At 39.1% G+C, this 19,060-nt stretch overlaps 2 protein-coding genes across 4 annotated transcripts in view; both read left to right on the top strand.

The window, feature by feature from the left end:
• The first annotated feature begins 1,148 nt into the window (after positions 1–1,148).
• The window catches only part of LOC131326011 (rhodanese-like domain-containing protein 10), a 36,957-nt gene continuing 19,045 nt past the window's right edge, over positions 1,149–19,060 (top strand). Inside the window, exons 1-2 of one of the 3 annotated variants that reach the window (XM_058358553.1) lie at positions 1,149–1,604; positions 4,508–5,004. In XM_058358553.1, coding sequence (XP_058214536.1) covers positions 1,180–1,604; positions 4,508–4,721 — 639 coding nt within the window. In that variant the 5' untranslated portion in view covers positions 1,149–1,179 and the 3' untranslated portion in view covers positions 4,722–5,004. Of the gene's footprint in view, positions 1,605–4,507; positions 5,005–12,553; positions 12,684–19,060 lie in introns of those variants that run through there. The other 2 variants (XM_058358555.1, XM_058358554.1) reach the window with 2 other exon arrangements.
• On the top strand, positions 14,250–15,883 carry LOC131326010 (F-box/kelch-repeat protein At3g23880-like). The gene has a single exon (XM_058358552.1). The coding sequence runs from the start codon at positions 14,321–14,323 to the stop codon at positions 15,653–15,655; it is 1,335 nt and encodes a 444-aa protein (XP_058214535.1). The 5' UTR covers positions 14,250–14,320; the 3' UTR covers positions 15,656–15,883.

The raw sequence follows: 19,060 nt of genomic DNA, 5'->3' as shown, positions 1-19,060 counted from the left end.
CCGCAGATCGTGCTATATCCAACCATTTTTGGTAGCTAACAAACATGGCATAGAGGTGTCAATACTACACCATCAACTCGAACTAAGAGTTTTGTGCAATCGAATGGTCAAGCCATTGCTAGTTTGTTTGTCAGAATGGTCTCAAGCAAAATTTAATCAAACCAATCATGAATCAAGATTAAGTAGCTTAGGTTTTTTTGAAGCAATCAACGTCTTGCGCGGAGTTGATCTAACCAAGTTCGTAATTGTTTCTGTTATGCTTTGTTTACATGGTAAGCCGATCTCAACTGAACTTTAACGAGTCCAATACGAGTTGACCTTAGCCCTTAGGCAACTTGGTTGATTTGTAGCCCTAAACCATATCATCTATTCAGGGGTGCAATTGCTAGTAGCTCCATAAGCTTCAAGCTCTAACTGTACAAATACAAATAGGAAGGAGTAATGAACAAATAGACTAGTCACAAGGGTTAGTCCGGTTGGTTGGTGAGTTTGCTTCTGTTGTGAATCCCGTTGTTTAGGTGTGGATAGCCTTCTTTTAACCGGTTTGGAGAGGGAATTAGTTGAGATGTGCGTAAGCTGACCCGAATAGCTGCACCGTCAAACCAAAATCGTACTCCCTCCGTCCCATTTTTATTGTCCATTTTTGAATTGCGTGCTATTTTTTAATCGCTTATATCTTTCAATCTATAATATTTTCCATAATTTTGAAAACTTTGTGTTATAGAACTAATCGAGATCTATCAAATAAGATTTATATTGCATATTTTTTAAAATCCACACTAAAAGATATAGATAAAAGACAAAAAAAAAAAACAAATAAAATAATGAATAATGAAAATGGGACGAAAGAAATACAAGGGAAGCACAAATAGACTTAAGGATGTGTGCTACTGCAAAACTTAAAAAACTGTTCGGAAAATCTTCTATATAGAGGTGCCGTAAACATTTATTTATAGCACTCAATTGTGACTATTTAAAAGTGTTTTGGACAGTCAAGATATTAATGAAATTTTTCCGAAAAAGAGTTAATTGTGACCGGTTATAAATGAAAAAAAATCTCAATCGTTGATTGCGCGAATAGACGGCCGAGATTGGGCCGCTCGGTCAACAGGCCTCCCTTAAAATCTATCTCCCACAAAAAAAGATACGGAGTAAGAAAGAGAAAGATAAGAGAGAGAGATGGCAATTCAGCTGAAACTGTTCCACACAACCTTCTCCACCACCCCTCACCGGTTCTCAACCACGCAAACAAATGCAGTTTCCGGCAAAGCCCAGCAACTCATACAATCGGGCACGGTCCGACCCGTACTGCCAAAGGAAGCAGCCTCAGCAATGAAGTCCGAAGGCTACATTCTTCTGGACATCAGGCCGGAGTGGGAGAGAGAGAAGGCACGCGTTTCCGGGTCGCTGCACGTGCCGCTCTTCGTCGAGGACATGGATAATGGCCCCTTGACTCTCCTGAAGAAATGGGTTCACTTTGGGTACATTGGGCTGTGGACTGGCCAGAATTTTACGATGATAAATCCTGATTTTGTTCAGCAAGTGGAAGTGAAGGTTCCTGATAAGGAATCTAAGCTCCTCGTGGCTTGTGGAGAAGGACTAAGGTGAGAGAAACTTGTTTTATTGATGTTGTTTTCGTTATTGTTTCTTGATTTTCTAGGCCATTTGAATCCTTAATTCTGCACAAGTACGACAATGCATAAACAGAGACATATGTTCTATGTGGAATTGTGTATCTCGAAGTCGTAGGGCTATAAACGAGCTGAGCCGAGCTTTGTTGAGCTCGTTTACTAAACGAACTAAAAACTTGAGCTCGAGCCTCACAGACCCGAGTTTAGTCAATTACTAAACGAGTCTCTTTAATCGAGCCGAGCCTCTCTTAACTAGTTGAGCTTTTGTCCAACAAGCCGAGCTCCACTCGACTTGTTTACTAAACGAGTCGAAAACTTGAGATCGAGCTGGGCTCGTTTAGTAAACGAGCCAAGCCGCGCTCACGAGCTTACTAAATGAGCCAAGCCAAGTGTTAATGAGCCTAGCTCACGAGCTGCTTGGTTCGTTTATAGCCCTATCTGTAACTATCTACGTACCCATCAAAACTAAGTTTGTTCTCAAAACCAATTGGCAATGAGTGGAGAGGTCCCAGATGTTATTAAGTGATCACCCATTCCACTCCCAAGCAATGTGAGATTCTATTTCCTTAACATCCCCCTCACGTGCAGCCGCATTTTGAGGTCTGTCACGTGTGGCCACTTTTGGGTCCTATCATCGTGCAACCTTTTTGCTAGTCTGTCATTGTGGGGTGTGGATTGTTAATTTTTAAAATGTGGGGTGGAACGGGCCCCGCTCTGATACCATGTGGAAATTTTATATTCATCTCAAAACCAATTGGCAACGAGTAGAGAGGTCCCAGATGTTATTAAGTGATCACCCATTCCACTCCTAAGCAATGTGAGATTCTATTTCCTTAACAGTACGTAACACAGGGGTTGGCGCAGTGTTACTGTGGTAAGTCACTTGGCAACTAGCAGCCTCAGGACGCCTTTTTATTTGGGGTTTGACTTTGACCTGTGCGCTATAAGTTCTTGTGTTGGGATAGTTCATATGTATTTTGCCCAGCTTTAACTAGACACCGCTAGTGCATGGTGGAATTGGTGACTCGATCCGTCGGTCCATTGGGCCAGAATCCAGGTACCGAGTTGTAAAAAAGAACTTGTACATGATCTTCACCCTGGGTTGCCTAGTGTTTGAGAATTTGAAAAATTATTTGCATAATTGATCGTGTATCTTGTTCTAGTTGTTTCATTCTGCCTTCGAATACCGAATCAAATGGTGTAGCTGCCGGACCGCCAGTGGCCCCAGTAGAATGATAATCAAATCAAACCAAACCAAACTGAGCTTAAGTCCTAATCAATTGGTGCCAGTCATGAATATATTTTTTTCATTGAGCTTTGTCGAGTGCATCATGTTCCCTGATGTTTACAAAATATGAACACTTTCGAACTACAGCATCTAATGTCATTTGTGGTCTACTCCTCCCTTTAGTGTTACCCTCTACCTCAATCATATTGATCTTCCTAACCACCGTATCGGCCAATCTACGATAGACATGACGAAACCACCTCAATATATTTTCCCTCATATTATCCATTATCTACCCCTACAATTCCGCGATGGTTTTTGTTTCTAATTCTATCTCACCAAGTCTTCCCACACATTTATCTCATCATTTTCGTATGCTAGACTCGCAAGTTGTTTACTGCTTGCTAATGAAACCGCCTAGACCCTAAAGTATAATGTGGAAAACAGAAATGATAAACTTAAGTTGTGTTTGGATTTTGGATTTACGGAATTATCTTTTGAAGGAGAAGACAACGGAAGGGATGTATGAAACTTGTTATTTCTTTTCGCTCTTTCCCTTTTCCCACTTCAAATCTTTGTACAAATACAAGATCCAAACACAGGCTTAATGGGATGATTTGGTGATTGAAAATATACACAGGCTTAATCGGAAAAGTGCCCGCCTTCAAATAACTTGGCTGTATGGCTAGAAGATAACAACAGTGGAGTCTTTACAAGTTCCATTTCATGTTCATCAACTTGATGTCACTAAGAGACCTGAGATGCCTTTGTGGCCGGTGGTTACCGTGGTTTGGTGCTACAAACATGTCCCTAGATGGTCTATCTTCTTGTTGATGGCTATTATTGCGAAGGCTTTCTACAGAAAATAGACAGGCGGATTTGGGGGTAACTACTGGTGGCAGTTGGTTTACTGATAGAGAAACTCACAACCGCACAATTTTTTGAATCCTAGTTTTCTAATTGGATTGAGGCTGCCTTTTGAGTTCATGCCGGGTGGCAAAGGCTCCCCCAGTCCCTGCTTCAGTTCATTGACCACATATCGGGAGAGAGAAACAGCAGAATCTTGGGATTGATGCTAAAGGGGTTTATCCAGAATTTCTAGGACCTGAGAGATAGTATTGCTGCTTGGAGGAAAATGCATCCTACGAATGAAAAACAAAAACAAAAAATAGATTTGGAGACCATAGGGGTATGTATAGCAGATTCCTAGATGTTGGAAGTTAGACTTTGGGTCTTAGTTCTGGTGTTTGTTGTGGACTTTCAATTATGTTTGGTTTTAGTTGTTGGTAGGTTCAATTCCGGTAGTTTGTGTGGCTAGGCTCTCAAATTTATACCATTGGCCCTTTTTGTTTCTCGGTATTTTTTCTTCAATAAGAATTAACTTACAAAAAGAAACTGGTGTCACTAAAGGCATCGAGCTCTTGTTTGGTCGTCATCAGATCATATTTTAATTGCTATTTTCAATCAAGCTCATATATGCCATCAGAAGGCAGAATTCTATTCTATTTTTTCCTAGTTATTCCTTTTGTGTTTATAATGTGGACACTGTTGCATCGGAGTTTTCCAAACACCAGCTGAGTAGCTGTAAACACAATACCCACTTGAAATATGTAGAAAATTTTCTGATGTCTGGTTGTTGCTCAAACAGGTCTATGATGGCGGCTTTGAAACTGCACGAAGGAGGATACCGTAACTTGGGATGGTTGGCCGGAGGATTCACACGCTCCAAAGACGATGATTTCTCTGGTGTAGAAGGTCCTGAAAAGTTGCAGTACGCCACGATTGGGGGCGTGTCCTATTACTTCCTTAAGTTAATCATACTTCTACAAGCTGTGGGGAAGAGAGGAGCTAAAACCTTCTGAAGTTGTGGCACTACTGCTTAGTCTTGTCTCATGCTTTCTCGCTTGAAACAGAAAAAGGCATTATGAGCTAAGTTGAGCTTGTAAATTTATTGGTTGCTCTTCTACCTCTTCCCGGCCCTATGAATTTTACTAAGGCCATAACACCCCAAATTCCCAATCACTGAAGCACATTTTTGGATCCGGCTAGTAGAAAGCCGGTATGTGTGAACCAATGAGATCGCTACTTACATGGATTTGGCCCGATAATTACTTTGAATGTATGGGATGAGGAGATTCAAAACCATTTCTTCATTCCAACCAACCACAATGAGAGTCACGCTTCTCTCCACACTATTTGAACCCTAATGCCAGTCCAAAGACATCAAACTTTTGATTCGACTTTTGTTTCTTCTCAGCTGTTTCAAATATTCGTCTATGAGAAAATGAAATATACGTAGTTATTTTCAAGTCAATCGATAGAAAAATTATTCAAAGAATTACGATAAAAGAAAATGCTGCATCAATCACGTGAGGTCCATAACAGTTAAATTAAACTCCTTGTACAACACGTAAAATACGTACATGGCCTAGTTGGTTAGAAAATATCGGGCCGAAAACAAAGTGGACCCAGTTTTAGACTACGTCTTTCTCGATACGTCAGATAACACATATTAGGAGTGAAAGGTTGGCTCAGTTTTTGGGGTGTTCGGACTAAACTAAAAATTGATTAGTTCGGTTCAAACTGAAGCTGACCAAACCCACCCTTACCCCGACTGAAAATGAACTGATTAGTCGATTTTTTCGATTTGTTTTTGGTATGTCGGTTTTTCTTTCACCCCTTACACATATTTCGGCTCTCAACCACACAAACAAATGCAGTTTCCGGAATGAATTGGTGTGACTTGTGAGTTGCTGTTTTGAAAGCTTTGTTTTGGTTGCGGTTGCTTAATTATGCTCAAAGTAGTCTCTTTCGGAAATATGGATTTAAGAACCCTTTTGTTACTAAGTTGCAGTGTTCCATGTTTGAGTACTTTCTTTCGAATATGCAATATCTGTTGACACTTGATAAGATAGCGTCGACTGTCGTATTTCCAAGCCTATGTTTCAACTTTCAACCAATGTATCATTACGCTAAAATTTTGGTGTTGGGTGCACCCATTGCTATTATTTGGAGTACGAATGTGCAGGTCCTTTTTCCTCTTTGTTTGTCATTGATATGAAGTTACATTGGTACCTGTGGCTTCACCATCATCAGTTCTTGATGAGGGTTTTTTTTAGTAGTAAATTATAAATTCTGTAGCTTTGGTAGCTACCAAAAGACAAAACGATCACTGCATTTCTTGTAGAAACTAGGAATCATGGAATTCATGTGAATGGGGCTTCAATGATGCAGATGTTGCTACAATCGCTGCTGAGTTGATTGCCGGTTAAGTAGAAAATAGGAATTAAGGCCGGCGTATGTGAAATAACGGGACAAGGGTCCAGTCAGATCACAGTGCACTGAAATACAAGAAACAGAAGAGAAGAATTAGTTCGAGCATAATCAATATGCATCAGTTTAACTTCACTGTCAATGCTAGTGGCCATAATGCCATATCATTTCAGCAATGTAGTATGTAAAAATATATTACCATGTGAAAGTGTGCCCTTCTAAGTAAATCACGTACCGGTATTGGATATTTAACACCTGAATAAGGGTATTGGATACATATCCAGTAGTCCCCTGCTTCAGTTCATCTATCACATATCGGGAGAGAGAAATAGCAGAATTTTGGGATTGATGCAAAAGGGGTTTATCCAGAATTGCTAGGACCTTAGGGATAGTATGTATAGCAGATTCCTAGATGTTGGAAGTTAGACTTTGGGTTCTGGTGTTTGTTGTGGACTTTTTTATGTTTGGTTTTAGTTGTTGGTAGGTTCAATTCCAGTAGTTTGCGTGGCTCGGCTCTCAAGTTTATACCATTGGCCTTTTTGTTTTTTTGGTACTTTTCTTCAGTAAGAGTTAAACTTACAAAAAAAAACCTGGTGTCACTAAAGGCACCAAGCTCTTGTTTGGTCGTCCTCAGATCATGTTGCTATTTTCAATCAAGCTCTTGTATGCCATTAGAGAAGGCAGAATTCTCAGACTTATGGAGTTATAGTTGTTCCTTTTTGTTTATAATGTGGACAGTGTTGCATTGGAGTTTATCCAAACACCAGCTAAGTAGAGCTATAAACATGATGATGGGATTACACAAACCCCAACTTTAGGGGACTTTTGGGATAGTATGACGGAAATGATGGCTGAACAGCTGTCTTCCCGCAAAGGCAAGGAAAAGCATCAATAATGCTTGCTTTCGGTTAAAGTCTCAATAATGGAGACTTAGAATTAAAGAAGAAGACTCAATTATGGAGTAGATTCGAAGGCACTCAATAATGGAGTGTTTTTCAACTTTCGGTGGAGATTTTTGTGTTGACGGGGCCCAGTGAGTACCCAGCAAAGTTTTCACTTTAAAGTTGTAATAATTTCATTTACTGTGCGAGTCCTGTAGAGTCCTCTATATAAAGGACGCGTCTTCCTTTGTAAAGTCAGGTTTTTGGTTTTGCCCTCTTACTCTAAAAACCAAGCTCTCTGTCTCCTACTCCCTCTTGTAATATTTGCAGTCTCTTTCCCTTAATAAAAGGTCAGTCTTCTTTTCCGATCCTTTTGCATTGTTTTGTTTCTCTTTCCCTTAATAAAAGGTCAGTCTTCTTTTCCGATCCTTTTGCATTGTTTTGTTTTGTTTTCTTGCATATATTTGCATACCAAACTTGAAATTATGTGGAAAATTTTCTGATGTCTAGTTGTTGCTCAAACTGGTCTATGATGGCAGCTTCGAAACTGCACGAAGGAGGATACCGTAACTTGGGATGGTTGGCCGGAGGATTCACGCGCTTTAAAGATGATGTTTCTCTGGTGTCGAAGGTTCTGAAAAGTTTGCAGTATGCCACAATCGGGGGCGTGTCCTATTACTTCCTTGAGTTAATTGTACTATTACAAGCTGTGGGGAAGAGAGGAGCTAAAACCTTCTGAGATTGTGACACTTCTGCTTAGTCTTGTCTCATGCTTTCTCGCTTGTAACCAGGGATGGAGCTAGGGAGGGGTCAGTAGAGGCGGTCGCCCCTGCGGGAAGAAAAAAAAGAAACACTACTATTATATGTAAAAAGAAAATTCTATGAAAGTATATAGGCTCGCCCTTGCGTAGAATTTTGAAAAAAAAATTTAATAGTAACCTTTGAAATATGAAGATACCAACATTAATTACTAAAGGCTAAGGGCTAAAATATACTGTAACAAAAAATAAAACTATAGGGTTAATATTATGAATATTCAAGTAATAAACTTTCATTTTTCGTAAGATGGTTTTATTGTTTTACAGTTTTATTTCTTTTTGCCCTAAAATCTTAATGGCACACAAAATTCCCCCTCTCTCTTGACACAAACATCTTCAATTGTTAAGACTTCAAAGGCAATTTCGAAAAAATAGCGCCGGAGGAGAAGAGATTTTGGAAACCCTTAGTAATTTTGGTGAAATTTAAGTTGAAGGTATGTCTTTTTCCAATTGTTGTTCTAGACTTCTACTAATTCTTTATTTTTTGATAGGTAAAATCAAAGTAACATGAGAGCCCATGCACCGAATGAAAAATAAGAAGATGAACAACAAATAAAAACAAGACACATATATCAAAATCGATCCTATTAGTTAAACCGATATATGTATTTACGTTATTTTGAGTTTTAATGTATTTACATGATTATGCATGTGTATTTATATTTTTTTCTCGCATGCACAGTCACCCTTGTGTGATGAAATTCCTAGCTCCGTCCCTGCTTGTAACGGACGAACATTTTTGTCTTCGGCTCTTAAAAAGCCAGTATGTGTGAACCAGTGAAATTGCTACTTACATGGATTTGGCCCGATTGTTACTTTGTATATATGGGACGAGGAGATTCAAAACTGTTTCCTCATTCCAACCAACCACAATGAGAGTCGTACTTTCTCTCAACTGTATTTGAACCCGTATGCCAGTCCGAGGACATCAAATTTTTTATTCGACTTTCTTTTCTTCTTGGCTGTTTCAAATTCATGTTCATGAGAAAATGAATTATACTTATTTTCAAGTCAATCGATAGAAAAATGGGGAATGCTAGGTACAAAGAAAACTTACCCCGAAAGTACTCCGAAAACAACAATTAATGGTTGAGAATCACTTTGATGATTATGTCACACACATCAAAGTGAATCTCAATCACTAGTTGATCTCTTTTCGGGGTAAATTTTCTTTGTCCCTAGCATTTCTGTAGAAAAATTATTGAAAGAGTTACGATAAAATAATGTTGCATCAATCATGTGAGGTACACCACAGTTAAATTAAACTCGTTGTGTAACACAACACGTAAAATATGTACAAGGTCTAGTTGGTTTGAAAATATCGGGCCTCTATTCAAAAAAAAAAATATACATATATCGGGCCAAAACAAGGCGGACCCATTTTTAGTGGATTAGATCTTTCTCGATACATCGGGCCTAACTCATGGGCTGATCCGGCCCAAGATATTTGCTCGGTAATGAAAACCGAAGCTTCACAAGGTTTCTACACTTCTACTCAATTCGAATAGGGAAATACAGAAAAATGGTCCGGACAAGAATCACCAGAAGAAGAAGAAAAGCTATGGCGAGTAGCCAATCAACTGTTGCAAGGGCGACGTTCCATCTGCCGTTAGAGATGACGATTGAAATCCTATCGAGATTGCCAGTGAAATCCCTCTTGCTATTCAAGTCCGTATGCAAGACCTGGTATGATCTGATCAAAGCCCCTGATTTCATTTCCAAACATCTTCAAACCCAATCCACTCTCCACTCCACCTCTCTCCTAGTAACCAATTACAATTGTGAAACAGAAACCATCAAATATCTTTAATTTCCAATGATGGGCTGAATAACGGCCCTATCAATCTCAATTTCCCTTTTTTGGATAGGAGGATTTTCAAGTATTCTGAGATAACTTGTTTCTCAATTGTGGGTATCTGTAATGGTTTGATTTGCGTAAGTCTATCTATCGTGGGATTTCCCTTGGTTCTGTGCAATCCCTCCACCAGACAGTTACGGAAAATTCCAGGTGCGGAATGGAATTGGGAAGATGAGAATGTTAAGCGGGTTAGTTTTGGCTTTGGCTTCGATTCCAGTGCTAATGATTACAAGTTGATTAGGATTGTGCTTTATACTACTCGTACCAGGCAAAACAATATCCGAGCTGATCTTTATGTGATGAGCACCGATACTTGGACGGAAATTGATGTTACTAAGCTTTCTTCGTTCTTTGGGGAGATGAATGAATACGGGGGGTATGATACCTTCGTGCAAATGGCAGTTTCTTCTACTTCAGCACTCTTGAATGGAGTTTTCTATTGGCCGGCATGTGTAGTCCCGTCCGATCAAGTTGTTGTTATGTCCTTCGACATGGGTGATCAGGTGTTCAGAAGAATAAGAACGCCAGCGTTTTTGGATAGGGCTTGGTGTGGAACTAACTTTCAATGTATGGAGTTAAATGATAAACTTGCTTTGGTTGTTTCTTGTCCTGCTAGAGGGGGCTTTGATGTGTGGGTGTTGAATGAAATCGAGAGTTCTTGGACTCACCAAGTTAAAGTCGGGTCTTTTACGAGGATTGGAAGGGAATTTTGTAATATTACAGTTGTGGGAGGTTTGAGAAATGGTGAATTGCTAGTCACTTCGCATAGTGTTTCTGGAAAGCTAAAGGTCTTTTCATATGATATAAAGACCCATGAATATATGGATCTTTATTTTGGTCAGGTTTTGCATGGATTTTGTGCTTATTTGGATGCTGGGACCCTACTTCCTGTCATGCAAGCCAATGAAATCATGCTCAACAAGTAGAACAAGAAAACGAAAGCATATAATTTTGTGGAATCAACTAGTGTGACTTGTGAGTTGCTGTTTTGAATGCTTTATTTTGGTTGCGGTTGCTTAATTATGCTCAAAGTAGTCTCTTTCGGAAATCTGGATTTAAGAACCCTTTTGTTACTACGTTGAAGTGTTCCATGTTTGAGCCTGAAAGTACTTTCTTATCAATATGAAAAAAAATATTGACACTTGATGAGATAACATCGCCTTCGCCTGTCATATTTCCAAGCCTACGTTTCAACTTTCAACTAATGTATCATCTGGTGAGGTTAATGTTTTAGTGTTGGTGCACCCATTGTTATTTTTTAGAGTACAAATGTGGTCTTTTTGTCTCTTTGTTTGTCATGGATATGAAGTTATATTGGTACCTGCGGTTTCACCATCATCAGTTCTTGATGAGGGTTTTTTAGTAGTAAATTGTAAATTCTGTACCTTTGGTGGCTACCAAAGACAAAACGATCTCTGCATTTCTTGTAGAAACAAGAAATCACGGAATTTATGTGTATGGGGCTTCGATGATGTGGACGTTGCTACAATCGCTGCTAAGTTGATTGCCGGTTAAGTAGGAACTACAAATTACGGCCGGCGTATATGAACTAACGGGACAAGGGTGCAGTGTGCACTGAAATACAAGAAACAGAAGAGAAGATTTAGTTCGAGTATAATCAATATGCATCAGTTTAACTTCGTTGTCAATGCTAGTGGCCATAATGCCGTATCATTTCAGCAATGTAGTTTGTAAAAATGTATTACGATGTGAAAGTGTGCCCTTCTAAGCAAATCATGTACCTGTATCGCATATTTAACACCTGAATATAGTAGAATTACAGTTGTCGGAGGTTTGAAAAATGGTGAATTGCTAGTGACAGGGCATAATGTTTCTGGAGAGCTAAAGCTCTTTTCATGTGATATAAAGACCGAGGAAACTATGGATGTTTATTTTGGTCAGCTTTTGCCTGGATATTGTGTGTATTTTGTATGTGGGCACCCTACTTCCAATCATGCAAGCCAATGAAATGGTGCTCAACAAGTCGAACAAGAAAAGGAAAGCATATATTTTGCGGAATCAACTGGTGTGACTTGTGAGTTGCTGTTTTGGAAGCTTTATTTTGGTTGCAGCTGCTTAATTATGCTCAAAGTAGTCTCTTTCGGAAACTGGATTGAAGAACCCTCATGTTACTACGTTGCAGTGTTCCATGTTTGAGCCTAAAAGTACTTTCTTTTGAATATGCAATATAAGTTGACACTTTATGTTGATAACGTCGACTGTTATATTTAGCCTGTGTTTCAACTCTCAACTGATGTATCGTTAGATGAGGCTAGTGTCTTTGTTTGGTTGCACGCATTGCTATATTTTGGAGTACGAACGTGCAGGTCTTTTTTTCTCTTTGTTCGTCGAGGATATGAAGTTATATTGGTACCTGCGGCTTCACCATCATCAGTTCTTGATGCTTTTGTGGCTACCAAAAGACAAAATGACCACTGCATTTCTCGTAGAAACTAGAAATCACGGAATATATGTGAATGGGGCTTCAATGATGCGGATGTTGCTACAATCGCTGCTGAGTTGATTGCCGGTTAAGTAGGAACTAGGAATTAAGGCCGGCGTATATGAAATAGTTGGACAAGGGAGCAGTCAGATCACGGTGCACTGAAATACAAGAAACAGAAGAGAAGATTTAGTTCAAGCATAATCAAAATATGTATCGGTTTAACTTCATTGTCAATGCTAGTGGCCATAATGCCATATCATTTCAGCAATGTAGTCTGTAAAAATATATTACGATGTGAAAGTGTGCCCTTCTAATTAAATCGCGTACCCATATCGCATTTAACACCTGAACAAGGGTATGGGATACATAATAGTCTGTTCTGTAACTGCTGGAAATGAGTACAAGTGTTCTCAAAGAGGTCTATGATGGCCGCTTCGAAACTGCACAAAGGAGGATACAGTAACTTGGGATGGTTGGCCAGAGGATTCACATGCTCTAAATACGATGAATTCTCTGGCGTCGAAGGTCCTTAAAAGTTGCAGTATGCCACGATATGGAGGCGTGTCCTATTACGTCCTCGTACTACTACAAGCTGTGGGGAAGAGGAGCTAAAACCTTCTGAAGTTATGGTACTCTTGTCTCATGCTTTCTCGCTTGAAACAGAAAAAGGCATTATGAGTTTGTAAATTTCTGGGTGCTCTTCTACCTCTTCCCGGCCGGCGCAATGAATTTTACGAAGGCCTTAACACCCCAAATTCCCAATCACACAGTTCTTCTTTGTCCAAAGCATTGGTGATTAAAAGTTGAACGAAAAACTAAACAGCAAGACTGAGTAGAGTGCACTAGTTTTATGGATGAAGTAATGGGAAATCCTTAACGCAAAAGTAACTAAAGTTCCGCTAAGGTTTTTTGTGTGATTTTGGGGCTTTTTCTAGTACTTTTGCCCATATTCAAAAATTTTTGCGACTTTTGTGGGCTTTATGTACTTCAAAAAATATTTCGGTAAAAGTCATAATTTTCAACTTTTTCGATTCGTCTTGACTAGCGAATCAATAATTCACAAAAGTTAGGCGCAAAATTGACAAACGCGAAAAATAATTTGAATAAGAACAAAACAAGAAAAATCCAAAAATCTTAGCGGAACTTAGGCTAAGAATCTTTCATATTAGGGGGAAAAAAAAGGAGTTCTGCGCTCTAGAATTTTTGTCTTCCAGATATACTACTCTTTTTTTTTTTTTTTTTTGTCTTAATTTATTGCAGCTACAAATATTCTTCTAAATGACATTTGTCAAAAAAAAAAAAAACTCAAAAATGTACAGCACATTTTTTGTATCCGGCTCGTAATAAGCTGGTATGTGTGAACCAAAGAGATTGCCACTTACATGGATTTGGCCCGATAATTATTTTGTATATATGGGACAAGGAGATTAAAAACCGTTTCCTCATTCTAAAATGAATTATATAATTATTTTCAAGTCAATCATTAGAAAAATTGATCGAGTTACGAGAAGAAAAAACTGCATCAATCATTTGAGGTCCGCAATAGTTAAATTAAGGATCCGGCTTTAATTTCTATAGTCAACTGCAGAGAAGCGTGTGCATTTTAATTTGGACCGTTCATATTGACAATTAATGTTTCAGATCGATTGAATACTTGATGCAGCGGAATTCCCGAAAAGATTAGTTGCATAGTAATCCAAACGAAGAAATAAACTTGAATCTACAAAAGAGAGATAAACTCACAGAATTATATTGATAAAAGTTGAATAATTGAATGAATGACCCTGCCTACAGCCTTATTCATACGGAGTAATAATAATAAAGTAACTACTTTAGAATGGAAACCAAGGGAAACAAACCAAGACTAACAAAAGAGAAAGAAAGATCTCTAAGGAAATAAATAAAATTTCTGAGGAAATAAGAAATCATACCAAAAATAGAAAATAAGAAACGTGCAAAATAGGCAACACAAATAAAATTTTCTAATAATATTACTCCTAAATAAAATTTTCCACAATATAATACTTCTGCGATCTTATCCTGCATCGATACTCTTGCCGGTTAAGGAATATTTTTACCGGTACCAATATTAAAACAAATCTTGAACCATTAAAAACACTATATTGAAATATACTCCGACAGAAAACTGGTCCGGACAAGAATCAGCAGAAGAAGAAGAATAGCAATGGCGAGTAGCCAATCAACTGTAGCAAGGGCCACGTTCCATCTGCCGTTAGAGATGACGATTGAAATCCTATCGAGGTTGCCAGTGAAATCCCTCGTGCGATTCAAGTCCGTATGCAAGACCTGGTATGATCTGATCAAAACCCATGATTTCATATCCAAACATCTTCAAACCCAATCCACTCTCAACTCCACCTCTCTCCTAGTAACCAGTTACAATTGTGAAACGGAAACCCATCAAATATCTTTACTTTCCAATGACGGGCTTAGTGACGGCTCTATCAATCTCGATTTCCCTTTTTTGAATGGGAGGATTTACGATTGTACTGGGGTAAATGATTTCTCAATCGTGGGTATCTGTAATGGTTTGGTTTGCATAAGTCTATCTCCCTTGGGATATCCCTTGATCCTGTGCAATCCCTCCACCACCAGACAGTTTCGGGAAATTCCGGGTGCCAAATGGGATTGTGATTGGGATGATGAGAATATGCTATATGTTAGGCAGGTTAGTTTTGGATTTGGCTTCCATTACAGTGCCAATGATTACAAGTTGATTAGGATTGTGTCTTATACTAGTTCTACCAGGAGAAACGATATCCAAGCCGATCTTTATGTGATGAGCACCGATACTTGGACGGAAATTGATGTTACCAAGTTTTCTTTGTTCTTTGGGGAGATGAATGAATACGGGGGGTATGATACCATCGTGCGATTTACAAGTTCTTCTACTTCAGCACTCTTGAATGGAGTTTTCTATTGGCCAGCAACTGCAGTACAGAATGATCAAGTTGTTGTTGTCGTTATGTCCTTTGACATGGGTAATGAGGTGTTCGGAAGAATAAGAACGCCGGTGTGTTTGGATAGGACTTGGTGTGGAGCTTACTTGCAATGTATAGAGTTAAATGATAAGCTTGCTTTGGTTGTTTCTCCTGATGAAAGGGGCTTTGATGTGTGGGTGTTGAATGAAGTCGAGAGTTCTTGGACTCACCAAGTTAAAGTCGAGTCTTTTCCGAGGATTGCAAGTGATATGGGAAATGGGGAATATAGTAAAATTACAGTTGTGGGAGGTTTAAAAAATGGTGAATTGCTAGTGACTGGGCATAATCTTCCTGGAGAGATAAAGCTCTTTTCATCTGATACAAAGACCCGGGAAACTATGGATCTTTATTTTGGTCAGGTTTCACATGGATCTTGTGTTTATTTGTATTCGGGGACCCTACTTCCAGTCATGAAAGCCAATGAAATCGTGCTCAACAAGTGGAACGAGAAAAGGAAAGCGTATAATTTTGCGGAATCAACTAGTGTGACTTGGATAAAAAAAAAAAAACTGGTGTGACTTGTGAGTTGCTGTTTTGAAAGCTTTATTTTGGTTTCGGTTGCCTAATTATGCTTAAAATAGTCTCTTTTGGAGTCTGGATTTAAGAACCCTTTTGTTACTACGTTGCAGTGTTCCATGTTTGAGGCTTAAAGTACTTTCTTTCGAATATGCAATATATGTTGACGCTTGATGTAGATAACATCGACTATTATATTTTCGAGCCTGTGTTTTAATTGGGGTTTGACTTTGATCTGTGTGCTATAAGTTCTTGTGTTGGGATAGTTGATACGTATTTTGCCCAGCTTTAATTGGACACTGCTAGTGCATGGTGGAATTGGTGCCTGGCCTGGATTCATCGGTCCATTAGCCAGAATCCTGGTACCAAGTTGTAAAAGAAAAAACTTGTACATGATCTTCACCCTGGGTTGCCTGGTTTTTGAGAATTTGAAAAATTATTTGCATAATTGATCGTCTATCTTGTTCTAGTTGTTTTATTGAATATATAGATTTTCTGCCTTCGAATACCGAATCGAATGGTATAGCTGCCGAACTGCCGTTGGCCCCGGTGGCAGGGACGAAACTAGGATTTCTTTAATGCAGGGGCCGAACTACGAACAACAAGATTTTAAAATTTCAAGGTTCAGAAATCTAAAGGATTTAAACGTCTAAATAAAGCTAAATACAAAATACAATATCTAAGTACTCTTAACAAACAAAAAACAACTAGAAGGTGAAAAAATAAAAGTTTCTCAATGCGTTACCTCAACCATGTATCAAAATGGAATGCGACGCTCCTTTAGATCCTTAAAGTCGTCGATGGAACCAGGATTTTTGTTAGTATTTTAGTGGTGGGGACCATCCGTGTGTTTTGTTTTATTGAGTCACGTGAGATTGAAGACAAGGATTGTTTCCAGTGTCTGCCACCACTTGGGGGGCAACCATGTTGTCCTATATATTAAAAAAAAAAAAATGAAACAACGGGATGGCCATGGCCCCCATATGACCATTGGTAGATCTGTCATTGCCCGGTGGCGTGATAAATCAAACAAAACTAAACCGAACTTAACTCCTAATCAATTGGGGCCGGTCATGAATATGTTTTTAACATTGAACTTTGTCGAGCGCATCATGTTACTAGATACGAACACTTTCAAACCACCGCATCTAATGTCATTTGTGGTTACTCCTCCTCTACCTCAATCATATCACTCTTCCTAACTACCATATCGGCCGATCTACGATAGACATGATGAAACCACCTTAATATATTTTCCCTCATAGTATACATTTATCTTTTTTTTTGAAAGGGAAAAACAATTTCATTAATCTTTTAAAATGTTGAAAGATTAAAGGAATGAGGAGTGATGATCTACAATGTTAAGAATAATCTTCTTGTCCCTCCGAGACTCAAACCTAAGTTTGGCAAAAAGCCAAACAAGGGAAACCAATTGAGACAAAGCCCACACCCCTTGGCCTAAGAGCCGAGATAATGAAAAATTAAGCTCAAACACCCAAGAGGCTTAGAAGCCCAAATAAATGGGACAAGCCCAAGAATAACAGCCCAAAACAAAAACCCTAGCAGCAACTCCCTCAGACCAGCTGCCACAGCTCCGATTGCCGACCACCAACCCAACACCCAGACAGCCAAAGGACCACGCCGGAGACAAGCTGCGCCAAAGCCGAGAGCAGCATGTCACCACACAATTCCACGATGGTTTTTGTTTCGAATTCTATCTCACAAAGTCTTCCCACACATTCATCTCGACATTTTCATTTATGCTAGAGTCATCTTACTCACATGTTGTTTACTGCTTGATAAGGAAACCGCCTAGACCCTAAAGTATAATGTGGAAAACAGAAATGAGAAACTTAAGTTGTGTTTGGATTTTGGACTCACGGAATTATCTTTGGAAGGAGAAGACAACGGAAAGGATGTATGAAACTTGTTTTTTCTTTTCCCTCTTAAAATTTTTGCACAAATACAAGATCCAAACACAGGCTTAATGGGGATGATTTGATGATTAAAAATATACACAGGCTTAATGGAAAAAGTGCCCGCCTTCAAAGAACTTGGCTGTATGGCTAGAAGATAACAACAGTGGAGGCTTTACAAGTTCCATTTCATCAACTTGATGTCACTAAGAGACCTGAGATGCCTTTGTGGCCGGTGGTTTGGTGCTACAAGCATGTCCCTAGATGGTCTATCTTCTTGTTGATGGCAATTTTGCGAAGGCTTTCTACAGAGGATAGAAAGGCGGATTTGGGGGTAACTATTGATGGCAGCCACACATTTTTTGAATGTCAAATTTTTGTGAACTATTGATTCGTCTCGACGAGATGAGTCGGAGAGTGGAAAATTATAACCCAACCTCAATTATTTTTGAAAAAATCAAAAAAAAGGCCAAACAATATTCAATCTTTTCGGACTTTTTCTTGGCTTTTTAAAAATAATATTTGAGTTTGGGTCATAATTTTATGGTTCTTTGATTTCTCTTGTTGAAACGATCCAATAATCCATAAAAAACTTTGACGCAAAACTAACGCGAAAGAAAATTGAATAAAAAAAAAAAAGGAAAACATTATTATTGTAAAGTATAAAATCCGTAAAAGAGAGCCAGGAAAATACTTATTTTGGGCCAACTGAAAGATTCTTAAAAGTTTTTTTTCGTTGAGATTTTTTCAATGGGTTTCGGCTTAAAATGAGGTGGGGCAGCTGGTGAGCTCAATACAGTCCACCAAGTCCTGGAGGTCCGCTTCAAAACCCAAATTCCTCATTAGAAGCCCCACACTCCAGCCACGATGACGGGTATACTAGTCCCGCTTTCAGAAAATCGCGGCCAAGTGACAAATCAAGCGTCCAAGTGTAATAACAAGCGGCCAAGTGTAATAAAACGCGGCTAAGAGTAATAACAAGCGGCCAAGTGTCAAAACAACCGGCCAGGAGTAATAAGAAGCGGCCAAATGTAATAAGACGCGGCCAAGAGTAATAACAAGCGGCCAAGTGTCAAAACAAGCGGCCCGAGTAATAAGAAGCGGCCAAGAGTAATTTGAAGCGGCCAAGTGTAATAAGACGCGTCCAAGAGTAATAACAAGCGGCCAAGTGTCAAAAAAAGCGGCCAAAATGTCCGAAAACAGATCATACACTAACATGCATGTTCCGTAACCACGCTTTAAAAAATAGCGGCCAGATGTCAAAACATGCGACCAGGAGTAATAAAATGCGGCCAAGATGTCCGAAAACAGATCATACGTAACTGATCACGCTTTTACCAATAGTAAGCAAGAAGAAAACGCAAGAACGACAACGATTTGAGCTTTGTACTTAGTATTGTTCAAGCTGTTGTTGAGAGGTGTATGGAGTTGAAGAACTACAGAGGTGTATGAACGACAATGATTTACTAAAGTAGCCGGGGCGGAGCTGCG

The sequence above is a fragment of the Rhododendron vialii genome, chromosome 5a (assembly GCF_030253575.1).
Source record: "Rhododendron vialii isolate Sample 1 chromosome 5a, ASM3025357v1".
Classification (NCBI taxonomy): domain Eukaryota; kingdom Viridiplantae; phylum Streptophyta; class Magnoliopsida; order Ericales; family Ericaceae; genus Rhododendron; species Rhododendron vialii.
Note: the sequence above shows the minus strand (reverse complement) of the source record. Positions and strands in the feature narration are given on the sequence as shown.